Below are 15,874 nucleotides of genomic sequence, written 5' to 3'. Positions count from 1 at the left end.
AATATTAAGCAAACATCAATTCAAAATACAACAAATATTCACATTTATAAAGTCTATTAACAACACTTACTTTCAGTAGGAGCTTCTTCAGTATCTGATACTTGAAGAGAGCGTCCTGGTCTTCTCCCTCTTGCCTGTGGTTCTGGAATCTTTGATAACATTTCGGCTAATGCATTAAAGAGAATATCAATTCCTTTTCCTGTTTTAGCACTAACCTCGAAGTAAGGTGAATTGATGGATGCAGCAAAAGCTTTTCCTTGTTCTTCTGTTATGCATCTATCTTTCACAACATCAATTTTATTTGCGACAATTATTGTTTTAACATCATCGCCTTGAGAGGCTACAAGCTCCTTTCTCCATTGTATTGTTCTCTCGAAGCTTCTTTTATCAATCACTGAATAAACCAAAAGAGCTGCATTTGATCCTTTGTAATAAATTGGTGCAAGAGAGTGAAATTCTTCTTGTCCAGCTGTATCCCAAAGGTGAATTTTTATCAGCTTATTGTTTATGGATACTGTTTTTTCATAAAATGCAGCAGCAACTGTTGACTTTTGATGTGGATCAAAACTTCCTTCTGCCCACACCTTCCCTATTGATGTTTTCCCAACACGTCCTTCTCCAAGAAAAACAACTTTATATGCCATATTAATATTTTTATAACGAAACAACCGTTCTGATCGGAATTAAACTTTTTGTAAATCAGAAAACCGAAAAATTAATTTCCGAAAGAAAAAATTCTCTATTTACTCCTGTTTAAAATGCAAACAAAATAATTTACGCATGAACAATCGTTAAGTAAAAGGTATATTTAAAACTATTAAATTAATATTTCAAAATCCTTATGAAAATAATGAAAAAAAAAGTCCTTTTAAATTTACTCAATTCTGATAAACATAAAGGAATTAACTGAATCCTTTACAAATAAGAAAGCTCAGCACCATCTGCTTGTTGGATTTGAATGTACTCATTTTTCTTAGCATAAAATTCTTTGATTAAAACAACAATTAAAGCTATTGATATAACCATTATGATTGAAGAAATTGAGAAAAATATAGCAATTTCTACGGATGTCTTTTTGAGTAATTTTTGGATTGCTGCATGACAAGTAATTGTGTATTCACATGTATGGGATGGCTCATATACACTCTCCCAACCACAACATTCAAGTTGATTTTCTATTTCCATTGTTTTCATTTCATAATTTTGTTCATCTTCAAAAATATATTTGAACTCAAGAACAGTGTTTTCTAACTGTGAGTTTGATGATACAATAATATAGAGATAAACGCCAATAAAACATAAAGAGAGAAATAATGCAATGAATTTTGCAATCTTGTATGAGAGGCAAAGACAAACAACCAAGCCAGCAAAAGCGATAACAAACCCAAGACATGAATATCTTATGAAGTTATCAAATTTCATATTAATGCCACCAAGTTTTGAAGCTGAAACATCTTCATATGCTTGGAATAATCCGATTAATGATACTGCCAATGATGCAATTGCTGCAAATGTCGCAATTCCTGTGTTTTTAACAGTCCTTTTTGAAATCATATTGTTTCAAAATGTGACAAATCGTTCCCCGATGAAATGTGATGTGAAACAAGCAATGAATTTTTGACAGTCAATGACGAGTTCGTATTCAATCTTGCATCAAGGAAAATTCAAAACGCATAGAAAAATGAATTCATTTTTGTTAAATTACCTTATTTTTTCCAGTTACTGTTTGCTGATTGTTAGAAATTTATAATAGCATTTGATAATATGTTTTGATATTCTAGGCACGCAAAATCTTGTGACAAGCATAACATAGTTTTTTCATATTTTGGAAAGAGATTTTATTTCTTTTCATTAAAACTTCAATCATAACAAATTATAACTTTCAATCAATCTGTGAATCAAAACATATGAGTCTTAGCATTTTATAATAAATAGTATTTTGAAACAGATAAAATAGAAATATTTTATCTTATTTAGATCACTCGTAAATAAATAAATGTAGCACCAAAGAATACGAGCTCAGTAGTAGTACCCAATTAAATTTTTTCTGCAGTAATTTAGAGTCAATTTTTGAAAAATTTTAGCAATCATTCGAAAATTCAGAAGATGATTTGTTATCATTTTTGTTGTAATGAAAGCAATCTTCAATTGGCAAGTATTTTCAAATTATAAATCACAAATTTTTTTGTCAATTCCATATCTGTAGGGTTAAAGCATAAACTTATACTCAAAGATTTTAAATATATTGTTGTTTCAAAAAAAAAAAATCTTCGTGTGTTAAGTTATTCATCATTTTTTTCCTAATTTGTCACTTTTCATTCAATTACTCGAACTTCAACAAAAACGAAATTTGACAGAATTATTGGAATTATTTCCCCAACTTTTTGAGTATTTGGGACCGGTTTATAAATAAACGTCCTAATGTAAAATCAATTTTTCTGAGGGGTACATTCAATTTTCAATTCAGATTCGGAAATCCGAAAGTTCAAAAAGACCACATGACTTCCTTGCATTTCGACACCTCGACACCCTCATCTGAATTCGAGATCATAAAAGAAATCGGTAAGGGAGGATATGGTATTGTTGTAGAAGTCCTACATAAACCATCAGGAAAAAGATTTGCAGGAAAAATAATTGACCCTCAATTCGTAGAAAACGAAAATGACAAAGCTTTACAGTCAGAAATTTCTGTTCTAAAAGAGACATCGTCAGAGTACACAATTAATTATTATGGAACTATAAAGCTTAATGACAGATTATGTATTTTAATGGATCTTTGCGATCGTGGGTCACTTAGAGATATTATAGATTACAGAAATGAAGTTCTTACAGAAGAGCAAATTGCTTTTGTTATGCATGACCTTCTTATGGCTCTAAAAATATTACACAAAAAACAAATTATTCATAGAGATATCAAAGCTGCAAATATTTTAGTTACATCCAAAGGTGAAATTAAAGTCACAGACTTTGGTGTTTCACGACAATTTGATGCAACTGCCAAAACATTATCCACAATGTCAATCATTGGAACGCCATATTGGATGGCTCCAGAGGTTATTGAAGGCCGAAAGTATAGTTTTCCTGCTGATATTTGGAGTGTTGGTACCACAGCTGTTGAATTAGCTGAAGGTGGTCCACCATATTGTGAATTCCCACCTACGCGTGCAATGGTTGAGATTTCTACACGTGGTTTCCCAGGTTTTCGATACGGTAATGTCCTTTCTAGTGATTTTCAAGATTTTGTATGTCATTGTATGGTTGTAGATCCAAGTAAAAGAGCTACACCCGACCAACTCCTTCAGCATCCCTTTATAAAACAAATCGAGAAACTTGATCGTGAGCAAGTATTTCATGATTTAGTTAAAGATGAAATTGATTTCACAAAGCTCCTTAATAATGAGTACGAGTATGAAGAGGAAGAAGATGAATACTCTGATGAAATCGATCTAGGCCCAAGCGGAGGAAATACAGTCGAAGTTACAAAGCAAAAACCCGATCAAACCGGAAAAGTGACAAAGGTTCACACCAAAACAAAAGAAGTTAAGCGTGGCTACGAGACATTCATCTCTAAGTGTGCACCAGGCGCAGTTGTTGAGGATCTGTACCAAACAAAAGCTGTCGGTGGTGTCGATCTCCCACCTCCACCTGCAAATCAACCGCAAACCCCTCAAGAAGATGCTCCAGTAACTTATTACGCACCAAAGCCAATAAAGCCACCAGCACCAAGTGAGCAGGCGCCAAAACCACCACCACAAACAAATCAAAATAATGATGAACCTAAGTCAACTCCAAAGAACAAAGAAGAGAGTAGTGGTAGCTCGTCACAAGCAAAAGGAAGTTGTTGTACTATAGCTTGAAAGTCGAAATACAAAAATAATCAATTATTAAATATTGACTTTTCTGTATAAACATCAAAACGCTCTTTTTAGCTTGCTGTTTTTGAAAAAAAATTGTCATTTTTCATATTTTCAGGTTGAAAAAAATCAGTGAGACTGCTTCACTTTTTGAATGCAGTTCTATCAAAACCGATCGAAAAGTGCTAATGTTTTGTTGCTTTTGAGGATGATTAAATCAAAAAATTACAAATAAACATCCAATATGAAATCTCTTTCTGAACAATGGCATGGACAAGATTTAGAGGATGGTTTAAATGTTTTTGGAAGTATTAGAAGCAGCGGTCAATTTGCCATCAAATTGGTATTTCGATAGTTATTTGTCGTCTTTTTTGGGATTGGTACGACTCAGAAATACTTTTTGAAACATCAACTTGCCGAACTCTAAATTGCACATAAGATACTAACCAACCTGGAATGGGTTTCTCACCTCTGAAAAAATTCTCGGTTTTTTCAAAAGTTTATTCTCACAAAATATTAAAAGTGTCACTTGACACGATGTTTTGTAAACGTATTTGGGCATACCCAAAAGTGTAAAGTATTGAAGTTTTAATTCAAATTTACAAAAATTGTGAAGAATTGAAATGGCTCATTTTTCCTACGATTGAGAGGGAACAACCGATCATGGAAAAACGGTCTCTTATGAATTTATTAAATATGAATCCAAATGAACATTGCGACTGGGAAACACTTCTATCAATAAATCAAGCAATTTTTGGTTTGAATGAAGAAAATTTCTCGAGATCTTTAGGTTTAATAATCAACAAATTTGATGAAATCCATCCTTTATCTAATGATTTAATGATTATTCAAATGATATTTTATTCCTTTGCGATTAAAAACAATAGTGTAGATTTATTTTTGAATATTATAAAAGAAATAAGAACATTTGAAGAGAGTAATAAAATCAAATCCAATATACTTGATGTGTTTGGGAGATTTCTTAATAAAGAACATACGCATGAATCATCTTATCTACTCGAAGCTATGATTGAACATAATTTTCTTGAACCAAACATTGTAAAAACTCAGAGTCCTTATTTTGTACATTATATGTCTAAAGGTGAATTAGCAATCCATTTAAAGGAACATGCCTTACCAAATTATGAAGAGCTTTCAAAGAATGATTGGGAATTACATAAGAAATTAATTCGAGAAGGACATAATCCAAATGAAATTGCAAAAATAATTCGAAATGATGAAATAGAAAAACTTCAAGAAATATCATCACAAACAAATTTTGATTTTAATAAAACAATTGAACTATCACTTTATGAAAGATGTTCATTTGTTAATGATTATAATGTTACATTAATTGATTACGCAGCATTTTTTGGATCAGTTAAATGTTTTAAATATTTACTTATGAATGGTTCTAAAATAGATAACACAGGTAAATATGCAATTGCAAGTGGAAATGAAGAAATCATTCATTTATGTGAACAAAATCATTCATCATTTGATAAAGCATATGAAACAACAATTATGTTCCACAAAAATGATATCTTTAGATATTTTTATGATAATAAATTAAAAGAAATTAATAATTTAGAAGAATTAGGAAAGCTTTGTATTTTATATCATAATTATGAAATATTTTCATTTTTACTTAAAGAAGGAATGAAAATCAATGAAGATATTATTAATGAAGCAGCAAATATTGGAAATATTTATTTAGTTGAATATTTTCTGAATGATCATTCAATTCCGCATGATATATTGGTAATTTCAGCTGGATCAGGAAATATTGAACTTGTTGAATACGTTTTAAAACAAAAGGAAATTGATATTAATGCTAAAAATATTTAAATTCTTTATTAGGTATTTATTTTAATAATGTAAAATTTCAAAAATATATTTGGAAATTATTTAAATTATTTAAAACAGCACTTATTAAAGCATCTGAGAGAGATAATACCGAAATTGTTAAATTACTTCTTGAACAAGAAGGAATTGATATTAATGCTAAAGATATTTATTTGTTTTATTTAATATTTATTTTAATAATTTGATATTTCAAAATAATATTTGGAAATCATTTAAATTATTTCAAACATCACTTATGAAAGCATCTGAAAATGGTCATACAGAAATAGTTAAATTACTTCTTGAACAAGAAGGAATTGATATTAATGCTAAAAGTATTTATTTGTTTTATTTAATATTTATTTTAATAATTTTGGATTTTTAAATAATATTTGAAAATCATTTAAATTATTTCAAACAGCACTTATATTAGCATCTACAAATGGTCATACAGAAATAGTCAAATTACTTCTTGAACAAGAAGGAATTGATATTAATGCTAAAGATATTTATTTATTTTATTTGAAATTTATTATAATGATTTGATATTTCAAAATAATATTTGGAAATCATTTAAATTATTTCAAACAGCACTTATATTAGCATCTGAATATGGTCATACAGAAATAGTTAAATTACTTCTTGAACAAGAAGGAATTGACATTAATGCTAAAGATATTTATTTGTTTTATATGAAATTTATTTTAATAATTTTATATTTCAAGATAATATTTGGAAATTATTTAAAATATTCAATACAGCACTTATATTAGCATCTAGACATGGTCATACAGAAATAGTTAAATTACTTCTAGAACAAGAAGGAATTGATAATAATGCTAAAGATATTTTTTTGTTTTATTTAATATTTATTTTAATAATTTTATATTTCAAAATAATATTTGAAAATTATTCAAATTATTTTGGACAGCATTTATGGAAGCATCTAGAAATGGTCATACAGAAATAGTTAAATTACTTCTTGAACAAGAAGGAATTGATATTAATAATAAAGATATTTATTTGTATTATTTAGAATTTATTTTAATATTTTAATATTTCAAAATAATATTTGAAAATTATTCAAATTATTTTGGACAGCATTTATGGAAGCATCTAGAAATGGTCATACAGAAATAGTTAAATTACTTCTAGAACAAGAAGGAATTGATATTAATGCTAAAAATATTTAAATTCTTTATTAGGTATTTATTTTAATAATGTAAAATTTCAAAAATATATTTGGAAATTATTTAAATTATTTTATACAGCACTTATTTGGGCATCTACAAATGGTCATACAGAAATAGTTAAATTACTTCTAGAACAAGAAGGAATTGATATTAATACTAAAGATAATTTTTATTTTAATAATTTTTTATTTCAAGATAATATTTGGAAATTATTTAAATTATTTGAAACAGCACTAATGAAAGCATCTGAAAATGGTCATACAGAAATAGTCAAATTACTTCTTGAACAAGAAGGAATTGATATTAATGCTAAAGATATTTATTTATTTTATTTGAAATTTATTATAATGATTTGATATTTCAAAATAATATTTGGAAATCATTTAAATTATTTCAAACAGCACTTATATTAGCATCTGAATATGGTCATACAGAAATAGTTAAATTACTTCTTGAACAAGAAGGAATTGATATTAATGCTAAAGATATTTATTTATTTTATTTGAAATTTATTATAATGATTTGATATTTTAAAAGAATATTCAGTAATTATTTATAATAATTGAAACAGCACTTATGATTGCATCTAAAAATGATTAATGGATCAATTCCAATAATATTCAATCACCCATTGGGAGGTCTGGAAAAATCTTTTGTTCAAATTCGTGAAATAACCAGACATTTGAATAAAAATGCATGTCATATCTAAGGTTAAGTAAAAATTATACAATAATTTATATGTCCACTAGAATGATAAAAATTCATGAGAATTTGATCTGCATTTTATTGAGAAGTTAGAGGTTTTCGATCATTTCAGACACCAAATCTAACTTTTTCAATCAATTATGTTGATAAGGGTAAAAAAAAATCAATAAAAAAATATGAATTTTTCCTTCTGAGATATAATTTGTAAGATATCATTTCATATCCCCAAAACCTTCACTGGTTATGTATAATTTCATATTTTAAACAGTGATTAATCATCTACATTTTCAAATAAATATAATATTTTCATTTTTTGGAATAATTTTTTTAATACTCATACATAATAAGATGATTATGTTATATTGAGTAATGATTTTTTAAGAATATCAAGATTAAAAAATTGAAATTTAAAATTATTTTTTTTGTTGAATATATCTTAGTGCAAATAGCTGATTTCAATCTCCAGTAACGAAAGATGATGTTTTTCGATTTGATTTTAATATCTGATCTTAGTCAGAAACGATCGAATACTTCTTATTATAATGGTAGCTGAACTTTAAATTATCAATAATTTAATAAAAAATAATAATTTGGCAAACGATAAGAATTTCAGAATGACGATAGTTTGTTTCTGTGGAAAACAGTTTCTTGATCATTTAATTTGTCTATCGGCAAGTTAACACAAGACAGTAAATACAAATTTAAGAAAATCACACTTATTAAAAACACAAGAAAGAAAAACTTTATATTGCCGGTTTACACTTATCCCAAATATATTCTATTATATTCTTGTGTCTATTATACTGGTGCATATACACAATCGTATCCTTATCATCTGTTGTTGGGAACAATCCCGACGGCCCCAAACCCTTTCCTGATGGCCAACAGTAATGCATAGATATAAATCTTTCATTACATCCCATGAATTTATATGTTATATTTGTCTGATTTAACTTTGTGTAGATGACATAGTTAAAGTCTCCTTGATCAAAGCCATGCTTCCAACATTGCATCCATTCATCATGTGTAATTAAAAGCTCTGTCATTTGAAGAAATTGTTTTCTTCCGCCAATTAATGAGCCGCTGCATACAATTAAACTGTGTCGAAGTTCGCTACTTAGATTTATATGACAACTCGTAACCCAACGATTATTATAAGGACAGGAAGAAATAGGGCGATCTTCTCTTTGGAAATAAAGAACATTTTCATCTGTTGCAACTGAAAACGGATCACCGAAATAAAATGCATCAAACCCATCGGTATGCATTACTCGTCTGAATCTTTTGCCTTCATTCGAGAGATATTGGTGATACCATTCCCACCTCATTTTTTCAACACTTAATGATACACGATTTGTGGTATTGGGAATTCGAACTAATTCAACACCACAACTAAGTATCTCTGATGGGATTTCGACGTTTTCTGTTATAAAACATACAATAGTAGCACGACAACCCACTGAACGAATTGATCGAATTAAATATCCAACACTAGGTTTGTATAATGTAATAACTGTCATAATAGCATCTTCTGGTGTTGATGTTGGGGCAATAGCTGCTTTGATGTCGCATAAAGGACATTGTGAATTTAGTGTATGTTCATTAAATCCGATATCAAAAAAAACAATTGACTCTGTAAGCATTAAAGACCCAAAGACAAAGATTAGAATCCCAAAAGAAATTACTACTAAAAAAATATTTGCTTTCAACTTGTCTGGGTGAATAAAACTTTTTATTTGTGTTGATTATGATCGTTTATCTCAATTTTTTTTAACACTACGATAGATTATTTTTCAATTGAATTTTTGGTAGATTTACGTTGAGGTTGTCGAAATTTTCTTCAGGCCAAAAAAAGCAACAAAACAAAAGTCTTAAACATTATTTATAATTAATTTGATCTAATTTAAGAATTTTTTACACATTTCGAAGAGTGATTTATTTCCCGCAATTGCAGATTTAACTTGTATTCCACCTTTATAAACAGCCAATAACTCAAAGCATTTCACATTTGCATTTGTTTGGAATAAGTTATTAATCATCACTCTGTAATTAAACCCAATATCATCATGGAAAGGTGGTGGTTTAAACACATTTAATGGCTTCATTACATCATTGCCATCATCTTCAAACCTCAATTCGTAGCAATAATGGAAATCTTTTTCTCCCCACATCATTGTTGTAAAGCCATTTAACATTGCATTCATTGCATATGATGTCATGTCACTTGTGATTTTTTGGAATTCCTTTTTAGCCTCATCCTCATTTTCTATTTTTAAGTGATTCATAAGAGCTTTAAGAGACAAATCATTGGGCATTTCCCATGTGTTGCCTCGAGTTCTATCAACCACAACAAAATGAATGAGGTCATTCAAAAAGTCGCATTCAAAAACTGGTTTTGGAAATTCAATTTTAACGGTCGACAAATCATCAGCAATGATAAACATGAATTCTTGAATCATTTCTTTCATGTCTTGAACGAGACGAACGTTCTGTGTAACAACAAGAATAACAAAGGGAGAATTAGCTGAAATTCGGGCACTTGATATTATACAAGGAATAGGAGTGCCTTCAATTCGAATAAAAGCATTTTTGTGTACAACAGACGTGACCATGTCTGGAGTTTTGATGTAGAGTGGATTAAATCTTTCGTTAGAATCTGGAAGATCTTCATATTCAACTTGTTCATATATTGATAAAAGTAATAATGATTCTGGCCCAAGCTTAAGCGAACCAGGATTAGTTTGACATGATATTATTTCGTGGTTTTTGAACAATATTGTGGAAATTAAATTGATATTAAATTCATGTGAAATAGGTGAAATTTTCTTTATGAAGTTATCAGATAAATACCTCAAATGCGGTTCGGTTCTAATACTATTGATTTGGTATAAATAATCTTTTTGACAAAGATTAAGATAAGCATCAATAAATTGTGCAAAAATTACTTTCTTTTTGATTGAAATATCCTTTCTCATAGCAGCTTCAAATTTGGCTCCAAATAAAAAAAGTATTATTTCTCGGATTGTTTGAAGTTGCATTTTCATAATTTCATGATATTTTTCACTATTTGATTGAATAAAAAATATTAAGCCTCTCCAGTGTTGAAGGATGATGAAAAAATTGTCCGCTTTAAAATACTGAAAATCTTCTTTCATTTCCTCGAGCATAAAAAAGAGTGTTGCTTTAAGAGTTAAATCATCATTTGATCTTCGAGCATCAGATTCAACAGGATAAAAGGTTGTGTCTGTAATAATTCTAACCTTTGTTTCAATCATTGGGAATGAGTTGGAAGATTGTGGGGGCGCCATTCAAACTTAACGGTTTTTCAAAAGTGCGAACGTTTAAATTTGTGCAACATGTTATTAAATAAGGATATTTAATTGAACTTTAATATTTGCCAATTCCAGTGAATACATTGTAAATGTTGGATCAAAAAAATGAACTGTCGCATAAAAAGGATAAATATTCAAACACAATATCATTTCTGACATCTGATTTCAGATTTTCACACGTCACAACAACTCATTTAAGTACAATAACCTATTATAATTTAGGTCAAAAAACAGGCTTTTGTCGTCCACTCATTTATTTAAAAACAAATCAAATAATTATATCTATGCCATAGGTAACTTCACGATAGGTCTACTTAAATGCTTTTGGAAACGCTGTCCCAGTCTAAGTCCGATCATGTTTTTATTCTGTTCTGTATTATTTCTTGGTAATGCTCTTATCTGTGGCGTCCTATGTTTGTCCGGCGGCGTTGTTGGGGAATTCCTTCTTTTTGATACCGAGGTATTTTGGTTTAACATAGGAAGTGCTTCTGAGTTAGATCTTCTCAAATGTATTGGTGATGCTTCTCCTGCTGTTGTTCCTTCTACTTCGGCCTTTTTGATTGAAGGATGTAAGTAAATGAAATAAGCTGTTGTTTCGTCATTAATTTTTCCGTCATTTAACATTTCTTCAAGATCTTTAACATTATATCCCAAAGCTTCAACTTTAATAGCAATGTCAGGTATAGGCTTCATAGGCTTTCTTCTAAACTTTCTTATAGCTTCAATGTTACTAACTTTATAAAACATGATTGGTTGTGGTGTAATATTTAAGTTCATTTGTGGAAGGCCATGAAGCCAATGGTGTGATTGAAGATCAATTAAAGAAGGGCGAGAACTTGGGTTCACTGTAAACATTCGCCGTAACAAATCAACGGCTAAGGGTGAAATCACTCTTGGATACTTTAAGTTAACGGCCTCCTCGACGATAGTTCTGAATTTGTTCGTTTTTGTGGAAAACGGCATGTAACCAGAAAGAAGTGTGAATAAACAAACACCTAATGACCATACATCACACTTCTCGGTGTATTCATTACCTGCCATTACTTCTGGAGCATAATATCCGGGTGTACCAACGAAAGAATGAAGAATAGAATTATAACAAGAACCTGAAAAACCAAAATCTGTAATTAGAACATTATTATTTTCATCTAAAAGAATGTTTTCAAGTTTGATATCACGATGCGCACAAAAATGATAGACATGAAGATAACGAATAGCATCAAATACTTGAATAAAAATTTTGCGTGCTTCTTCATCATTTAGTTGTTTTTTCTTGTTGAGGTAAGATAATAATGTTCCATTGGCTGCATATTGAAGAAAAAATATTATATATGTGTCAAAAAAAGATAAACGATAAAGTGTGCATACATTTGGATGAACAACATTCATGTAAACGCTAATTTCACGTATTACTCCATTAAATTCTTCTGTTTTAAGTTTAGATACATCAACAATTTTTGCTGCTGCCATTAACTTTGTTTGAACATGTTGAGCTAAGTGGACCTTTGATGATGCCCCACTACCAATTTGTTCAAGAATTAAAAATCCATCAATATTTTTTCCCTCCATCCAAACTCAACCAATTCAAAATTTAAAACAAAAGTGACACCAAATAAATTGATACCGATCAATTTTAATAGAAAATCAAATAACAGTAAAGAAAAAGTTCAGTTTTGATATGTTTCAATGAAAACTTTTCATTTAGAAAATAATGAAAGTGTTTATATAATGGCACTTTTTGTTAGCAGCCGTTTGTTCCCAAAAATATAACCGCTGGCCGATAGGAACCTGATCAACCGCCAATTTTAAAAAGTGCTTGCTGTTGGTCAACAATAATTAACAGATGCTAAGCTACCCAAAATTCGAAAAAGCAGTTTGGTTGGGCAAAACAATCGGATTTGTAGTGTGGGCATATATTCCATTCACAATTTATACATTACTTGAATATTTCATTTTAATTCATTCAAGTTATTCCTATAATTTCAGTTTTTCCGCTTATATTATTTCGTACATTACGGCATTGCTTCCATTCTTTTTTTACAAAGAAGCATTATCCGTAGTTCCACGCCCACATTTAATCTTAACATTTCCAGAATGGACCAAACGATTTTTCTTTATAGCCAGTGAATTTGCCTGGATTTTTCTTCACTTGTCGTCAATTCTTCCTACTTTTTCTGTTGTTATCATCACATTTTTCGAAGTTGGAATAATTCTTTCTCATGTCTTATATATCCCAGTTATTCAATCATATGACTTCAATCAAACACGATACCAATATTTACTTCAATGTTATCCCAAATCCATTCTTAAAATCACTGGTATATCATTTTTGCTTTATGTCATCACATTTTTCAACAAATATTCACTTCACATTTTACTTTCATTTACAATGTTCAGTGTTTTTGAGTACTTTTTGATAATATTTTCCATCATAGTTGGCGAGAAAACAAGTTTCTCACTTAATAATGATGCGTCACGACTTTCGGAAGGCCTTAAGTCAAGATCACCGATCTTCCAATACTTAGCGTCGCAAGACTTCGCTGATGTTAGTAAAGATCCTAAAGCCCATCGCCGCGGTTTTATATACCGTGATGATGGTATTATGTTTTCGCAAATTGTAAAAACATTTACGCAAACCATTGATGATATCTGTCGCATTAACACAATTGAACCGAGCAAAGCGAATTCAATTGCGCAAACAGATCGATTAATACCATCGCTCATAAAGTTTTATAATGATGTCATCAAAGATCAAAAGTCATTTGGTAAGTCAAGTTTCCAATTGTTTATCGAGTTTCCATTTATAACACTTCCGAAAATATATCGAAGATATACTTCGTCACGTAACTCATTAATGATGAAGAAGAAATCGGAATATTCTGTTGTGAGTAAAAGTTATGTTGTGATGAACGAAATCGAAGCTTTAACAACTCTAATGTTTAAAGCTGCCGACGAAGATAAAGTCGGAATCATTCAGGTGCACGCTGAAACGATTCTGAAGTCGTTGCTGAAGTTGCATTGCGCATTGGGAAAAAATGCAAATCGACAATGGGTAACACCTCCGTTTGCTCCAATATCGAAAACTGTTTATAATATGAACGCATTCGATTATAAGGAACTGTTGAACTACGTACTGGAAATTACAGATTGGGCACTCAGAGAATTGTTGCTGACAGATCAAATGAATTTCGACTTCTCTTTGGTAGGAGAGGAATATAAAGAAACAATAGATGGAATCAAAAAGATTTACGCAGATATTAATTAATAAAATTTTTTATATAAAATTTATGTATTTTTTGTTCTAAATTTTGTGGTGCAAATGTTTATGTGTAACATTAAGTTTAAAATGCCTTTCATTGCGAGCTTTGCTTGAATGAAGAAGCATTAAAATTTCAATTCATTATTACATGATAGACACGATTTGGTTATGTTGAAGGGAGTACAGAGTATTGAAACCGTATGAATGAGAATTCTCTTGTGTTACAAAACTTTATGTCCAAATGATTTTTATATGCTATGTGGAAATCATGAGTGTTCACATATCATTAGTTTTTATTACTTCTAAAATGAATGCAGTAAACATTACAAAACTTCAATCTGGAAGAAGTTTGTGATGTTTTAAATTGGCTGCCAATAGCTGTTATTGATAACACAGTATTTTGTATCCAAAGAGGCATTTCACTAAGCTTACACACACTTGATGACATTAGACTCTTAGAAGTTCCAGAAGAGGAATTTTTATGTGATTTGTTATAATCATAACCATCTGGATCCAGATGGTAAAATTGAAATATGGGAAGAAATCAACGTTATACATGCGGTGCTTTACTATTGCTACGTAGCATTTTATATATATAAAAACATTGTACAATGATAACAGTTGACGAGAAATTGTTTTGTACTTTCCAAATTTCGGAACCTGTTATTGAATATAATGTTGGTATTATTGATCGACCAGAATTTTATCTGAATTAAAAATGAAAAATTATCATTATACAAGAATAAAAACATATCAGAAACTTAAAAAATAAAGCATTTATTATTATATACAAGAAATAAATTACTTATTTCTGTATTATTACTTATATCTGCATAATTAAGTGCTGACATAAATAATGTGAATAATTTCCAAATATTATTTTGAAATTGCGATTTATTTAAATAAATATTAAATTAAATTAACAAATATTCTTATATTTAACATTAATCCCTTTTTGTTTAAGAAGTAATTTTATTATTTCTGTGTGATGCATGTAAGTTGCCCATGTGAGTGCCGTCATATATAGAGTAGATAATTTCCAAATATTATTTTGAAATATCAAATTATTATAATAAATATTATACAAAACAAATAAAAACCTTTAACATTAACATTAATTTTTTCTTGTTCAAGAAGTATTTTAACTATTTCCATGTGGCCATATCTAGATGCTAATATAAGTGCTGTATTAAATAATTTGAATAATTTCCAAATATTATTTTGAAATTTGATAAAATTATTAAAAAAAATTTTAAATAAAACAAATAAATGTCTTGAGCATTAACATCAATTCCTTCTTGTTCAAGAAGTATTTTTACTATTTCTGTATGACCATTTTCAGATGCTTTCATTAGTGCTGTTTTAAATATTCTAAATAAATTCCATATATTTTAAATAAATTTCAAGTATTATTTTTAAATTTTAAATTGCAAAAATATATTTTAAGTCAAACAATTAAATATATTTGGCATTAATATCAATTCCTTTTTGTTCAAGAAGAATTTTTACTATTTCTGTATGACCATTTAATGATGCATACATGAGTGCTGTTTTAAATAAATTTAATAATTTCCAGATAATATTTTGAAATTTTAAATTATGAAAACAAATATTTTTCACATTTACCTCAAATTCATTATGTTTCAAAATATATGTAACAAGTTCAATGTTACACGATCTTGATGA

The 15,874-nt window shown here is 29.2% G+C and overlaps 6 protein-coding genes across 6 annotated transcripts; 2 read left to right on the top strand and 4 right to left on the bottom strand.

Moving 5' to 3' along the window:
• Window positions 1–56: 56 nt before the first annotated feature.
• GO595_000723 (Ras-related protein Rab-21) lies at window positions 57–644 on the bottom strand (the record flags this gene model as incomplete). Its single annotated transcript, XM_067920672.1, has 1 exon — window positions 57–644. The coding sequence occupies one exon, from the start codon at window positions 642–644 to the stop codon at window positions 57–59; it is 588 nt and encodes a 195-aa protein (XP_067779192.1).
• Window positions 645–915: 271 nt separating this feature from the next.
• On the bottom strand, window positions 916–1,554 carry GO595_000722 (uncharacterized protein; the record flags this gene model as incomplete). The annotated part of the gene is made up of 1 exon (XM_067920661.1): window positions 916–1,554. One exon carries the CDS (start codon window positions 1,552–1,554, stop codon window positions 916–918), a length of 639 nt encoding a protein of 212 aa, XP_067779191.1.
• Window positions 1,555–2,498: 944 nt separating this feature from the next.
• On the top strand, window positions 2,499–3,857 carry GO595_000721 (STE family protein kinase; the record flags this gene model as incomplete). The annotated part of the gene is made up of 1 exon (XM_067920650.1): window positions 2,499–3,857. The coding sequence occupies one exon, from the start codon at window positions 2,499–2,501 to the stop codon at window positions 3,855–3,857; it is 1,359 nt and encodes a 452-aa protein (XP_067779190.1).
• A 4,483-nt stretch (window positions 3,858–8,340) lies between these two features.
• GO595_000720 (uncharacterized protein) lies at window positions 8,341–10,905 on the bottom strand (the record flags this gene model as incomplete). The annotated part of the gene is made up of 2 exons (XM_067920639.1): window positions 8,341–9,228; window positions 9,640–10,905. The coding sequence occupies 2 exons, from the start codon at window positions 10,903–10,905 to the stop codon at window positions 8,341–8,343; spliced, it is 2,154 nt and encodes a 717-aa protein (XP_067779189.1).
• Window positions 10,906–11,211: 306 nt separating this feature from the next.
• On the bottom strand, window positions 11,212–12,498 carry GO595_000719 (CAMK family protein kinase; the record flags this gene model as incomplete). Its single annotated transcript, XM_067920628.1, has 1 exon — window positions 11,212–12,498. The coding sequence occupies one exon, from the start codon at window positions 12,496–12,498 to the stop codon at window positions 11,212–11,214; it is 1,287 nt and encodes a 428-aa protein (XP_067779188.1).
• Window positions 12,499–13,318: 820 nt separating this feature from the next.
• GO595_000718 (uncharacterized protein) lies at window positions 13,319–14,194 on the top strand (the record flags this gene model as incomplete). The annotated part of the gene is made up of 1 exon (XM_067920616.1): window positions 13,319–14,194. One exon carries the CDS (start codon window positions 13,319–13,321, stop codon window positions 14,192–14,194), a length of 876 nt encoding a protein of 291 aa, XP_067779187.1.
• Between the last annotated feature and the right edge of the window lie 1,680 nt (window positions 14,195–15,874).

This window comes from Histomonas meleagridis (assembly GCF_020186115.1).
Source record: "Histomonas meleagridis strain 2922-C6/04-10x chromosome Unknown contig_11, whole genome shotgun sequence".
Taxonomy (NCBI): Eukaryota; Parabasalia; order Tritrichomonadida; family Dientamoebidae; genus Histomonas; species Histomonas meleagridis.
The sequence above is the reverse complement of the archived record's forward strand: the minus strand, read 5'-3'. Positions and strand labels throughout refer to the sequence as shown.